Below are 12,077 nucleotides of genomic sequence, written 5' to 3'. Positions count from 1 at the left end.
TGTGGCTATTATTAACAATAGAACTTTCCATTCACATATTGAAAGATAATCAAGCATAGCAATACGAGCAAATATATTGCGAGGTGTACAAGTAAGAAAACTTGCATGTAATAATTTATATGAAAAAGAAAGTGATTTCACAAAATGCATCATTCTGATAAACATATATTTATCAAAAATGAAAAAGTACAGACTTTCGATGCAGTTTATACAATTAACTTAAATATGATATCAAAGTACGTAAGACAATTTCAACCACTGGTAGCATTTAATATATAATAATACATCATAATCGATAACTCGCAACATAACATCCATGTATGAACAATGTTCATATGTACGTTAGTATAATACATTTTTGTATTAACAAGTTATAGGAATAGCATTGGGGTGCCATTATAAACGATACATTTTTCATATTAAATTTTATTAGTTATCAGTGTAAGCAAAAAATGGCATTTACTGATGTTTATATTATTTAAGGGTTGAAAATTCATAAGTAGAATCATATTGCAACACAACAAGTAATTATCATAAATTATTACCAGCTCTGATCACAAGACATTGAAAGTTTTTTTCCAATAAAATATCTTCCATTCTTTGGTACCTCGTGCTATTATTCTCATGTAAAGTATTATTTAATGCTTATAAATAATATATAAATAATCTACACTGGAGGAGGAGGTGCTTTTCGATGTATTTTGTTAGAGCTGGTAGCGCTGCATTGTGATTCAGCAATAGATCTGCCATCAGCCTCGTCCCTTCGACATAATTCCGACTCGTTTTGCATCCAATTTTGCGTCTGATTATGGTTCGCGCGAGTCGACTGATTTTCTTCATTTCCGGAAACCGAACCCACTTCTTCTAACAGTTTCGATAAAGATGGTGCCAGTCCTAATCCTAAATTTCGTTCATGGTATACATCTGAAATTGTGGGCGTCAATTCACGCGTTAAACTCGTGAGAGACGTGGCCACATTTCTTAAATTTTGATTATGCGTTTCTGTGGGTTGCGTTGAATCGGTCTGAGGACAAATATCTTCAGTCGTTGTAGGATGCCGAGGTTTTCTCGGAGAATTGGATCCAATTTCTGTTCTAACGCTTAATCTTTCTAGTACCGTTGCCGGTAAAGGTGGCAATGGCTGTCGCCTCAAAACAGTCGCGTGACCGTTATCCCAATCCGTTACTGAACTACTTGAACTAGAACCTGGTCTTATACTTTGATCAGGATAAAGATTTCTGATGCGTGTTTGATGATTTAAGTTGAGCGCTACGGGAGGACTAGGTGTAAAAGCTACATCCGATTCACCTACAAAGTACACATATAATTATAATCCTAGATCTAACTGTCACAGTTCATAAAAATTGCAAACAAATTTATATTATACCTCCCCCGTTCTGACATGGTTGCCTCGATGTAGGAATTGGAACATTGGTTGGTTCCATAGTTTTCCCATCTGGTTCGCCTCGGTGTCGAACATAATTTGCGAATGCTCCCCCTAGTCTAGGACGTTCTATGACATTCTTCTCGATGTGAGTAATGGAAGCCAAGCTTTCCATTGAACTACTAGAGTCCAAAGTCAAACTTTTCGGTGCTTCTTGTGTATCTAATAAAGATTCGAAATTCATGTAGGATAATTTATTTATGCTTCTCTTTATACGGAAATACTGCTCACCGAATAAGGCTAACAGAGCCTGAAGAGCAAATTGAACAGCTCTTCTCGATGCTTGCTTTCCCGTTCTTAATGTAACTTCCGACTGACCAACTTCCATAAGGTCAAAACCTAAACTTGCAAATAATTCATGAGATCCTGATGCTCTCCATACTTGCACTGGCAGCGTAACTTCTTGGCCTTCCGTTGCACAAGTGGCCCTTCTCATCGCAGCGATAACATCTTCTGCGGCTTCTGGCGCCTTCAAAATGTAATAGGTAAAACTTGAATTGAATAAATTGCTGATCGTTGTGCCATAACAAGCAGACCCATCTATTACCTGCAACAATCTGGCGAGTGCATGTAAGGATGATGGTCCCAATCCTAACAGTGCTTGTAAGCTCGCGCTGCATCTTGTTAGTCTTTCTTCCGGGTCGCTTTGTGGGAAAAATACGGAAGATGGTATTCCGTTTCCAGCAGGTTCGAATCTAAAACCTACTGACATCAGAAGTTCTCGCCAACCAGTGGCCGCGCCCACTTTGTTTTCGATGCTACGTTGCGTTGTATACATAGCATTCTTTTGTCCACGATGTATCCGTTGTAATGATTTTTCTACTAAATGAAGAGTCACGCGTAAAGCATCGCGACTCTGTTCAGGACCACCGCGCAGTAATTCAGCCAGTGCTTGTCCCATTAAAGCAACCTAAATACGTATATATTGCGTGTATACGAACAAAATACCAGCTTAACTTAAGCTTAATAAATTCGTCAAGATTACCTTGTTAGACAATCTTGCATCTCCGCCAATGAGTAACCAACCAGCCCAATTTGCAGGATGTGCAAAATGCCTTGTATGCTGTACTGTTTGCATAGCTTCTGCCAAAGCTCTCGATGCTCTAGCTCCTTGCAGCATAGCACTATAAAATGCTCGCAGTAATATACTACCAGCAGTAGGCGGTACGGCCCACATTCCTATAAGTACACACTGTGCTCCCGCATTTAATAAAGCTTTGGCAAAATTTTGCACACCGTCTGACGTAGTAGTTGCATTTTCTGTGCTATTCCAACCATGACCGCTAGATATTACGACTAAACGGGCGGCTATTTTTAATTTCGAAATATCAGAGTAACTTAATAAATATTCCGGTCTGACGGAAGAATCTTCGCAAGGATCGGGAGTTAAAGCTAAACTGGCTGAATTCCAAAACACTGGTACGGTTAAATGCACACATTCCGCATCAGGTAAAGATCTTAAAACTGCGGACCTGGTTGCTTCTGCCCCTATTGATGAAAAATAATTTTTTAGCAAATTTTTTTCTTTTTTAGTTTTTCTCGTACGAAGGTTCGTGTCAAATCCTACCAGTTAAAGCGCGGGCTTCTAGTAATTCAGCAACAATCTCAGATTCTGTTTCGGTAGAAGCAGTGCTTTCAGACCATCCATACTCTTCTCTAAGTTCCTCAGGGAGCACAGGATTCCCTGCAACTAGTGCAGCTACAGTTGCACCTCCCTCTGGCATAGGAGTTTTTGACCGTTTTCTTAGAGCTGCAAGAGACGGTACAACTAGTAAAGAAAATCTTTCACATAAATAATCTTCTCCAGGATTTGATTGTAAAGCTGGAAGTGGTGCCAAATATAATGACTTCTCCACTACCATAATCAGCTCTTTTCTTGCTGGTGGTAAAAGATCTTCAAACGGCGATAGGAGCAGATCATAGAGTACTTGAATCGGCAACGGTGATTGCCACGTAGGTCCTTTAGTTCCTCGTCCCCATCGAGCACTCCCTGCTCGCGAACTAACTGAACCCACGCTAAACAGACTGCTTAAACTATACGAGCTAGCATTAAGATGGTGTCCTCTCGATGGTATTTTCGTTTCCTCTACGAGATCACTCGTTTCATCTAACAAAGCTTCTCTTGCTTGCAAGACTCGTTTTTCCAATCCTATACCGTCGTCCAAATTAGTAGAGTGAAATCGCAATAAACCTCGACCAGGGGCTAAGCACCAAGCGTGTAATTCACATCCTACTTCGCTAAAATGTTATTCCACGTTTACTTATAATTTAATACAATTGCGATTCGTTTATATTATTTACTGATAAATTTAAATTACCTATAATATAAAATAACTCCTCGTTGTCTGTCGATGATTTCGGAGTAATGCGCGGCATCATCCAAACAATTGCTTTTACTTCGTCTCGATCTTTCTGCCCAGTTCAAGGCTTCCTCAGCTCTATTTAAACTAATTAACACTTTCTGTAACATCCTATATGTTTCTGATAACAATTCAGATTTGTTTGGCTGTCCACAGCTGAGGGTCGACGAAACTCCATCCAATGATTCTAACAAATTTGCTGCTTTTTCTAAATGTTCGACAGCAATAATCGCTTCTCCCGCTTCCCAGTGAACGAGACCAAGCCTGTGTCTCAACCTGGCTGCCTCTTCTCTTCGTCCCAAACCTTCAGATAGTGATAATCCGGATTGTAAATAACTTAAAGCTCGTGACAAGTCACCACACAAATGATGAAGTCGTCCTAAATTGGAAAATGCAGCTGCTCTTGCCGGCTGATCTCCAGCTGCTGCTGCTAAACTTAACGATTGCTCTTGTAACCTTATTGCTTCTTCAAATTGTCCTAAGGCTTCTTGAGTCACCCCTAAGTTTGCACAGGCTCTAGCTTGTAATCCAGCTGCGTCCAAAGCTTCAGCGATCGAAAGTTCTAATTGGTGATGTCTCAATGCAGAATTTGGATCGTCCATTAATAAATGTACAGCTCCTAATCCACTAGCAGCTTCTGCTTCGGCAGCTTTATCTCCAAGTCCTCTGGCAAGAGCTAATTGATGAGACAAGCAACTAACGGCTTGTTCGTGATTACCTAATGCAGCGTGTACACGGCCTGCAAAAGTAATGTTATTAATTTTTAATGTACGAAGAAAGAAATAATAAGCACATTTATAACGTGTGGCATTAATTACCTAAATCTCCGTAAGCCGCACCTCTCGATTCTGGACTGTCGACTTCATGCGCAGTCACTAATCTTTTCTCAAAACAAACCAATGCTTCCTGTAAATTACCAGTTGCCTCTCTAGCTCGACCTAAACCTCGATACGCTCTTTCTTGTTCCCTTATACTTTTTAATTTTACAGCAGCCGCCAATTGCTGCTCATGACATTTAATAGCTTCCTCTGGATCCCCTAAAGCTTCATAACAATCGCCTAAGTTTCCAAGTGCTCTAGCCTTATTTAGCAAAGCTGTGCCCGTAGTTAATGGTTCTAAAGTTGCTAGTTGTTGTTCAAAATATCCAATCGCGTCCTCATAATGTGCCATATTGAGCCTCGCTATTCCTAAATTTCCTGTTTAATGAAAAGATATGATGCCATCATTATAAATGTAGATTTTGCAACTTAGAATTTATGTATAATTACCTAGAGCTTGTGCTTCAACTCCTGAATCTACTAATTCTTTTGCTCTCTCAAGCTGTTCTTGATAACATTTCACTGCGTGTGTATATTGGCCTAGAGCCATGTGCACAGCACCTAAGTTTCCATGAGCTCTACACTCGCCACGTAAATCTCCAGCTTCTTGTCTTAAAGTTAATTCTTGGGTATGAAATCCTAATGCTTTATCAAGATTCTTTATCGTCCGATGTGCGATACCTAAAGCTCCATAAGCGGCAGCTTCCAAACTGCGATCACCCGCTTGCCTTGCTAAATTTAATTGCCGTTGATGCATTTTTATTGCTTCTTCAGCTTCACCAAGGCGCAAAAGGCAATCACCGATATTTCCCAAAGCACGAAATTTTCCAGCTAAATGTTTGGTCATGTGCGCGATAGCTAATAGAAGAGGGATACATGTATTTCGGTACTTTTTACCGCAGATACGTAGATACACGAACTTCTTACCTAAATAATATTTTTGACATTCGAGTGCCGTATCTAAATTTTCAAGAGCTAAGTGTGCCAATCCTAAATTACAGTATGCTCTACCCATTCCAGACTTATCTTGTAAATCCTTGGCTAACGCCAAGTCCTGATCGTAGTATCTAACAGCTTCACGGTGATTGCCTAAACAATAATGAGCATAACCAAGGAAGTGACATGCTTTAGCTTCTCCCTCTACATCATGTAATTCCTGAGATAACATAAGGTAATTTTCATAATATGGAACCGCTTCTTCGAATCTGCCACGAGATGACAGACAATTGGCAAGGTTTAATAAGGCACACGCTTCGCCAGCTGTATCTTTTAACTCGCGTGCTATAGCTAAATGAGCTCTATAATGTCTTAACGCTGCTTCATGACCCTGTACAGCTTGATATGCCACTGCTAAATTCCCATGAGTACTAGCTTCTGAACTACGATCATTAACCTACGTTAAACAATTTTTATGATAAATATATCTTCAAAATGATTTTTAATAGTTTTCATTAAACAGTGTACCTCTTTGCTTATCGTTAATTCTTGTTTATGATATTTGATAGCTTGTTCGTAATATCCTAGTGCATTATAAGCATTTCCAATATTTCCATATGCTCTACCCATACCAGCTTTGTCTCCTAACGACCTGGCAATTCCTAAATGAGCCTGGTGTAATTTGAGTGCAGCTTCATGTTCACCGAGCAGTTGATAAACTATTCCTAAATTACTACACGCTCGCCCTTCGGCGACTTTATCTTTCGTGGCTAAAGCGACATCGAGTTGCCTCTGGTGCCACAGTTTTGCTTGAGCAAGGTCGCCTAAATAAAGATATATGTAATTGATGAGAATATTACAACGAAAATATTTGTCTCTTCAAGTCTCTTATTCTAAAAGTTTGTTCACCTGCACATCTCGCAGCATGACCCAGTCCAGCATAAGCTCTCATTTCTATTGCTCTGTCGCCTAATTCTTGAGCTATTCTCAGCACATTTTCATGATAAGCCATCGCTTGACCGAAATTTCGTCGATAATGATGAGACGAACCCAAATTGCTAAAAGCTCTTGCTTCTTCCACACGATCTCCTAATCGTCTTGCAATTCTCAAGTGTTGCGTATGACAATCAACAGCACTTTCGAATTCACCCATTGCTAAATAAACCGCTCCAACGTTCCCTATTTCTCTGGCTTCTTGAAGTCGATCTCCCATTTGTTTTACTAACTGTACACACTGCTTATGAGATGCAAGCGCATTTGGTAAATCACCAATAGCTGTATAAACGTGACCCAGGCTAGTTAAAGCTGACGCGGCAGCCTGAGTGTCTTTGCACTTCATAGCTAAAACCAATTGATACCTGTGCGCTGTTAAAGCTTCCTTATAACTGCCTTTGCTAAAATATGCTGAGCCCAGATTTCCATGAGCTCGACATTCGCCCTGTGTATCTCCTAATGATCGTGCGACACCTGCAAATATTTTCAATTGAAACACTATCGTTTATCGTTACGTGTCCGTAATTTCGTCTGTCTTTAATGTTCACCTAAATCTTGTTGCATGTAATTGATAGCTTTATCCAAAGAATTTAATGCCCAATACGCACTGGATAAAGCAGAGAACACAGAGCCTCTTAATTTCAAACTACAAGAACCAATAGTAAGCGCAGCCTCTAATACACCCGCTGCTGCTTTGTACTGCCCTGCTCCAAGGAGTTCTTGGCCAACGACAGAAATAACAACGAAAGGAGATTCGTCAAGTTTCATTGCACGCAATTGTTGAAACGTCGGTTCCAATGTCGCGCGTAACGGTGATTTTAAAGATGCTTCCACAAGACCAGATAACAGTTGACAATTGGAAGGGTCATGTGCCAACCCCGTACTGAAGGCCACGAGAGCCTCTCCATGTCTGCCTAGGCATTGTAGTGCTACTCCTTGACGATAGTATGCCTAATAAAACGTATCACTGGATGCATCAACTGTTGAAAAAACAGAAACCGGACGAAATAGGTGATATACCTTTGGCCATTGGGGGCTAAGTTCAGTAGCTCTAACAGCATCTTGAAGAGCAAGTGCAAATAAACCCATTTTGAGCCGAGCAGCTGACCTGTTTGAATATAGCACATGGCTGAGTGGATCCAAAGCAAGTGCTTCTGTGTACAAGCTTGCAGCAAGAGCATAATCACCGTTCTGACATGCTGCATTACTACGACGTACAGTCTCTAAAAATAGAGATCTTGATCCTGCAGCCAAGGCCGACGTACCTTCGGGCTCCACCTTAAATATTCATATGCAATTTATAACTTCTTTTAATCGTGACATGATTAAAGATACAGTATAGCTTAAGTACAAGTTTTAATGAAATTCTTGTACTATTAAAACCACAGGATTTGCATTTTAGTATACACAACTTTCTTAATACAACATATCATAAAAAGTGTAAACGTCAAGCCATTTTTCATAACAAACAAAAAATCGGAAGGAGCACATAGCTCTGTAAAATAAAATGCAATTTAATTGCAAATCGTTATAATAATAATAATGTGCATAGTGCACCACAGGGTCTTGTTACCTCAGAGATATCCCTATGAGACATTGCTTAAGACGAGCAGGTAGCATCCTCCTGCATGAGCATTATCTGTAGCAAGGGAACTTCATTAGATAAGATTACACATTTTAGGGTATAAGACCGTTCTACGTCTTCGCGCACAGCTTTTCTTCTCTTCATTCACGTTTATCTTTTGCAAAAGTGTTACTGCCAAATTTCGATGGCACTCACCGGATACACGTTGACATTAACTACTTCGTTCTAGTAATCAGAGTGTTGGCTAGGATAAGTGAATTGATTCGATTAATAAAAAAGGAGGGAGGAAGGCGTCTTAGGAGGGCACCCACTGCATTCCTCGGGCACAGCCATCTTGGAATGTGACCCCTGGGCCCCCCCTTGGGCCCAGAGTGGGACCGGCACTGTCTGCTGGGCCTCACTTTACGCACATACTCCCATACGTTACGCTTTCATGTACGTATACGTGCACGAAAACGAAGACTTGTCACGCGCGAGGAAAATACGTAAAGATATGTTTTACGAATTATTTTTACACACTATAACAATTAAATTATTTCATCTAACTTTTACGCATAAAAAATATATCTTAAGATAATGTAGATGTTAACAGTAAATCTGTGCTAATGTATTGTTTACAAATGTTATAAATATAACGTTTTATTGCAAGAATATTACAATTCGTAAGACAAATTATTTACAACCACGTAGAAATATTACATTCCATAAAATACAGCATTAGAAATATTGAATTTCATAAAATATTGTTCGAAAACACATTTTAATGTACAAAAGATTACCAATGTTCTTGTATTGTTAAAAAGTAGAGTAGAATGAATGTTTTGTATTTATTATGAGATTACAAAATTCTTATTTTGAAGGAACATGTATCTGATTATCTTCATTTGAATCTCACAGCCATTACAATGAAACTTTTTTTCATACATATTCATAACAGTATCTGAGCGAAGATTGTTGTAATTACTGGAATGTAAATGAATCTGTCAAATATAAACTTTCAAGAATTTTCGAGTAGTCCGTTTTCTGGTTCTCATTATACTAAACAAAATTCATTTATCGTTCTTCGCTCAGGTAATAAACATTTTTTATTATTTTTTGTACTAAAACTATACAATATTTCCTAAAATAGATCAAATATATATGTACATATATTACTCATAGATACAAATCACTTGCACAATATAAATATTCATTCGACTAACTAGAATTTGTAGGAATGTTTCCATCTAACAGCATTTTAAATAATTTATAAACTGATATAATCAGTGAAAAACAATATTTGTAGACATAATTGAAACGATTGTGAATGAAATTCACATTATTTTCTCTTCTCGCGTGTGGATCGCACATTAAATAAAAATTTATGTAAAAAAATATATAATAAAATTTGTGCTCTGTGCAACTGTAGCTTTCACTATTGAAGTTCATTAATGCCAAAATTAAAATCCTTTGGCACAGTGTCATGTTTGCTTCGTTGAATGAAATGTTTAATAAATTATAATTTATATGTATCATGTTAAAAACGAAAACGTTTTTCAAATGTAATAATGTGAGCGTGAGGTGTAACTGTAGTAATCCTGAGAGCTACATTTGCACTGACAATTTCAAGCATACAATTACAGTTTTAGCCAATTCTTCAAGGCCAAACTCGATTAAAAAGATCCATAAAGGAATCATAGATCATAAACGTTATGGCAACGTCTAAACATACTCTGCTCAATCTCGGAACGGTTCCTTTATAAAAAGCCATTGGACCTTCGTTTCTCCATATTTGCAAAAAGCAATCTAAGCTATTTTTGTACTTTGCAGCTTCCAAGCCCTAGAAGCGGTTTAAGTTTGACAATTCATATTTATAACTTAGTACATTACCAACTTAATACTCAATAAAATCTTACCTGCATTCTGGTCTTTACAACATCAATCGGAGTATTTCCAAAAACGGATAATGCCCCAGCAATTGCGCCAAACGTACCAATAACCATTTTTGGTATATGCACATTTGGATCTTCACCTCTATACCATTCTTTCATTGTTTCCATGGCACAAAATCTGATTGCTTGATTCGATCCTTGTTTTAATATTGTAGGTGCCAACCCTTGATATACACCTCTGAATCCTGATGTGCCAAAAGTAACATGTATGTTATTATTTTAAGACCAACATTTAAACGTTTAAATTCTATGATTCCATCTGTACATGGCAAAGTGTAAAAATCTACATTCAAAATGAAATGAAATACATGATTGTCTATCACGTGTGTAAACTGAGAATAATGTGCAATATAACTTGACCTCTTCACATAAAGTTGATTAGGCTCACTTTACATACAGTTCAAGGCAATAAGTTTTTCTTTTAACACTACTGAGTGACCGACGTTTTAACTTTTTTTAGTTTGTTCTTAAATTCAGATTAGCTTTAAAACAAAATAATAGGTAAAGATTAGATATGCTAAATTAAAATTCCTTTGCATTTACCATATTCTTTGGTAATCATAGTTACTCCGTGTAAGAACCCTTTGTATCTCGGATTTGCAGATCGTTGGTCATTAATAAATTTCACTTTAATAGTCTCCATAGGGGTAACTGCAAAAATAGCTTCAGATGCGCCAGCACACAAACCTGCCAGGAAACTCATTTTTTTGCTAAGCTTTCCCTCTGAATCTACTAATAGTTGCTTTACAGTTTCAAAGGAACCAAACCGTACAGCTGATTTTGGCACTGAACCATAAACTAATACTGAGAGGCCTCTGTACAGGCCAAAAACTCCACGTGTTTTTACAGTTTTTGTTACACAGTCCCATATTCCTGTATATTCTTTACCAGCTCCAGCTTTCCCATCAAGTTGTAATTGTGTCTTCACATATTCAGTTGGATATGTGATACATATCTCTATGCCACCAGTAATACCTCCTACAATTAAAATTAATTTATTATCATTAACAAATGGTTGTACGTTGAAACAAAATTAACAATTAATTGAACGAAATTAATATATAGATACATGCATATTTAAATGAAAAGTATAATGAATTTAAAAACAGGAGAAGAAGAGAAAAAAGCGTTAAATAAAAAGAAATTTTTAACACGTGTCCCCAAGGTTAATATTTCTCAACCTTTGGATCTATCATGTTGTACCGATTGCGCTGACTCAGTTTATCTATCTTTTTTCCTCTTTTGCTTTTACTTATGCATATTGTTATTCTTCTATCGTTCTCTATCCGAGTGTTTTCATTTTATCGTCATGTTTGGATAGACAATTACAAAAGTATTAAGCCTACGTAAAAGTTCAACTAACATGCGTTGCGAAAATAAAATAGTATATATGTACCAGCTATAATTCCTTTGAGACCGGTATTACCACCGGCGGGCGCAGCTCCAGATCCAGTCTCGGTAAGCCAGGGTCTGCGAGGAAAAGGATTACGGAATGTTGAAATTGTACCGGATTGCTGCGACGATTTGTAGATCAACGAACTGATATCCATCGCTCGGGACTATATTTTTTCTTGCCGGTGGTCTTGTCCCGCTAAACGTCGAATGTGGACTGAGTCGATGCCGATTAATATCCCGTGTGTTTCGATGCGCGTACTTACTGATGTTCCCCTTCCTCGAGGAATTTCTTTTTCTCGCACTCCTCGCACTTTATAGGTTGACACTTGGTAAAGTCGTAATATACATTTAAAATTCTGAATGATAATCGAGTCAACGATTTGGAGGGGAACGACCGCAATTTCTCATATCAATCACGCGTATTTCTAAATCGATTTAATCAAACGCAAAAGTATTCCACAAGTTTCATATTCATTATAGCATTTACTGTTGCCTTCAGTCTAAATTATTCCCTGTTAAACTATAAGAAAAGTTGCCAACTTCGATTCCATTACATTTTTTATTATTATTCAATTATATTATTTTTTGTTACTTGTAATATTATGTTGTGAACAT

The 12,077-nt window shown here is 37.9% G+C and overlaps 4 protein-coding genes across 5 annotated transcripts in view; 1 reads left to right on the top strand and 3 right to left on the bottom strand.

The window, feature by feature from the left end:
* LOC108631389 (peptidyl-tRNA hydrolase 2, mitochondrial) overlaps nucleotides 1-59 on the top strand; it is a 3,549-nt gene extending 3,490 nt beyond the window's left edge. The window contains exon 6 of the mRNA XM_018035244.2: nucleotides 22-59. Within this exon, the coding sequence (XP_017890733.1) occupies nucleotides 22-59 (38 nt within the window). The remainder of the gene's footprint in view (nucleotides 1-21) is intronic.
* A 190-nt stretch (nucleotides 60-249) lies between these two features.
* Nucleotides 250-9,446, bottom strand: LOC108631672 (tetratricopeptide repeat protein 28). 2 transcript variants are annotated; one of them, XM_026819320.1, is made up of 16 exons: nucleotides 8,332-9,446; nucleotides 8,125-8,190; nucleotides 7,572-7,829; nucleotides 7,100-7,502; nucleotides 6,468-7,025; nucleotides 6,087-6,382; nucleotides 5,550-6,015; nucleotides 5,073-5,480; nucleotides 4,623-5,000; nucleotides 3,763-4,543; nucleotides 3,012-3,682; nucleotides 2,430-2,932; nucleotides 1,992-2,354; nucleotides 1,676-1,913; nucleotides 1,388-1,606; nucleotides 250-1,308 (listed from the first exon to the last, which is right to left on the bottom strand). In XM_026819320.1, exons 2-16 carry the CDS (start codon nucleotides 8,146-8,148, stop codon nucleotides 668-670), a joined length of 6,207 nt encoding a protein of 2,068 aa, XP_026675121.1. In that variant the 5' UTR covers nucleotides 8,149-8,190; nucleotides 8,332-9,446; the 3' UTR covers nucleotides 250-667. The 2 variants fall into 2 exon arrangements, with proteins under 2 accessions (XP_026675121.1, XP_026675120.1); XM_026819319.1 differs by having other exon boundaries at nucleotides 1,676-2,354.
* A 5-nt stretch (nucleotides 9,447-9,451) lies between these two features.
* Nucleotides 9,452-11,793, bottom strand: sea (mitochondrial citrate transporter scheggia). Its single transcript, XM_018035795.2, has 4 exons — nucleotides 11,464-11,793; nucleotides 10,611-11,045; nucleotides 10,032-10,252; nucleotides 9,452-9,955 (listed from the first exon to the last, which is right to left on the bottom strand). The coding sequence occupies exons 1-4, from the start codon at nucleotides 11,615-11,617 to the stop codon at nucleotides 9,773-9,775; spliced, it is 993 nt and encodes a 330-aa protein (XP_017891284.1). The 5' UTR covers nucleotides 11,618-11,793; the 3' UTR covers nucleotides 9,452-9,772.
* A 184-nt stretch (nucleotides 11,794-11,977) lies between these two features.
* The window catches only part of Snr1 (SWI/SNF related, matrix associated, actin dependent regulator of chromatin, subfamily b, member 1), a 2,356-nt gene continuing 2,256 nt past the window's right edge, over nucleotides 11,978-12,077 (bottom strand). Inside the window, exon 8 of the mRNA XM_026819318.1 lies at nucleotides 11,978-11,982. Within this exon, the coding sequence (XP_026675119.1) occupies nucleotides 11,978-11,982 (5 nt within the window). The remainder of the gene's footprint in view (nucleotides 11,983-12,077) is intronic.

The sequence above is a fragment of the Ceratina calcarata genome, unplaced genomic scaffold, assembly GCF_001652005.2.
Source record: "Ceratina calcarata isolate Rehan_Ccalc_2016 unplaced genomic scaffold, ASM165200v1 scaffold147.2, whole genome shotgun sequence".
NCBI lineage: Eukaryota > Metazoa > Arthropoda > Insecta > Hymenoptera > Apidae > Ceratina > Ceratina calcarata.
Note: the sequence above shows the minus strand (reverse complement) of the source record. Positions and strands in the feature narration are given on the sequence as shown.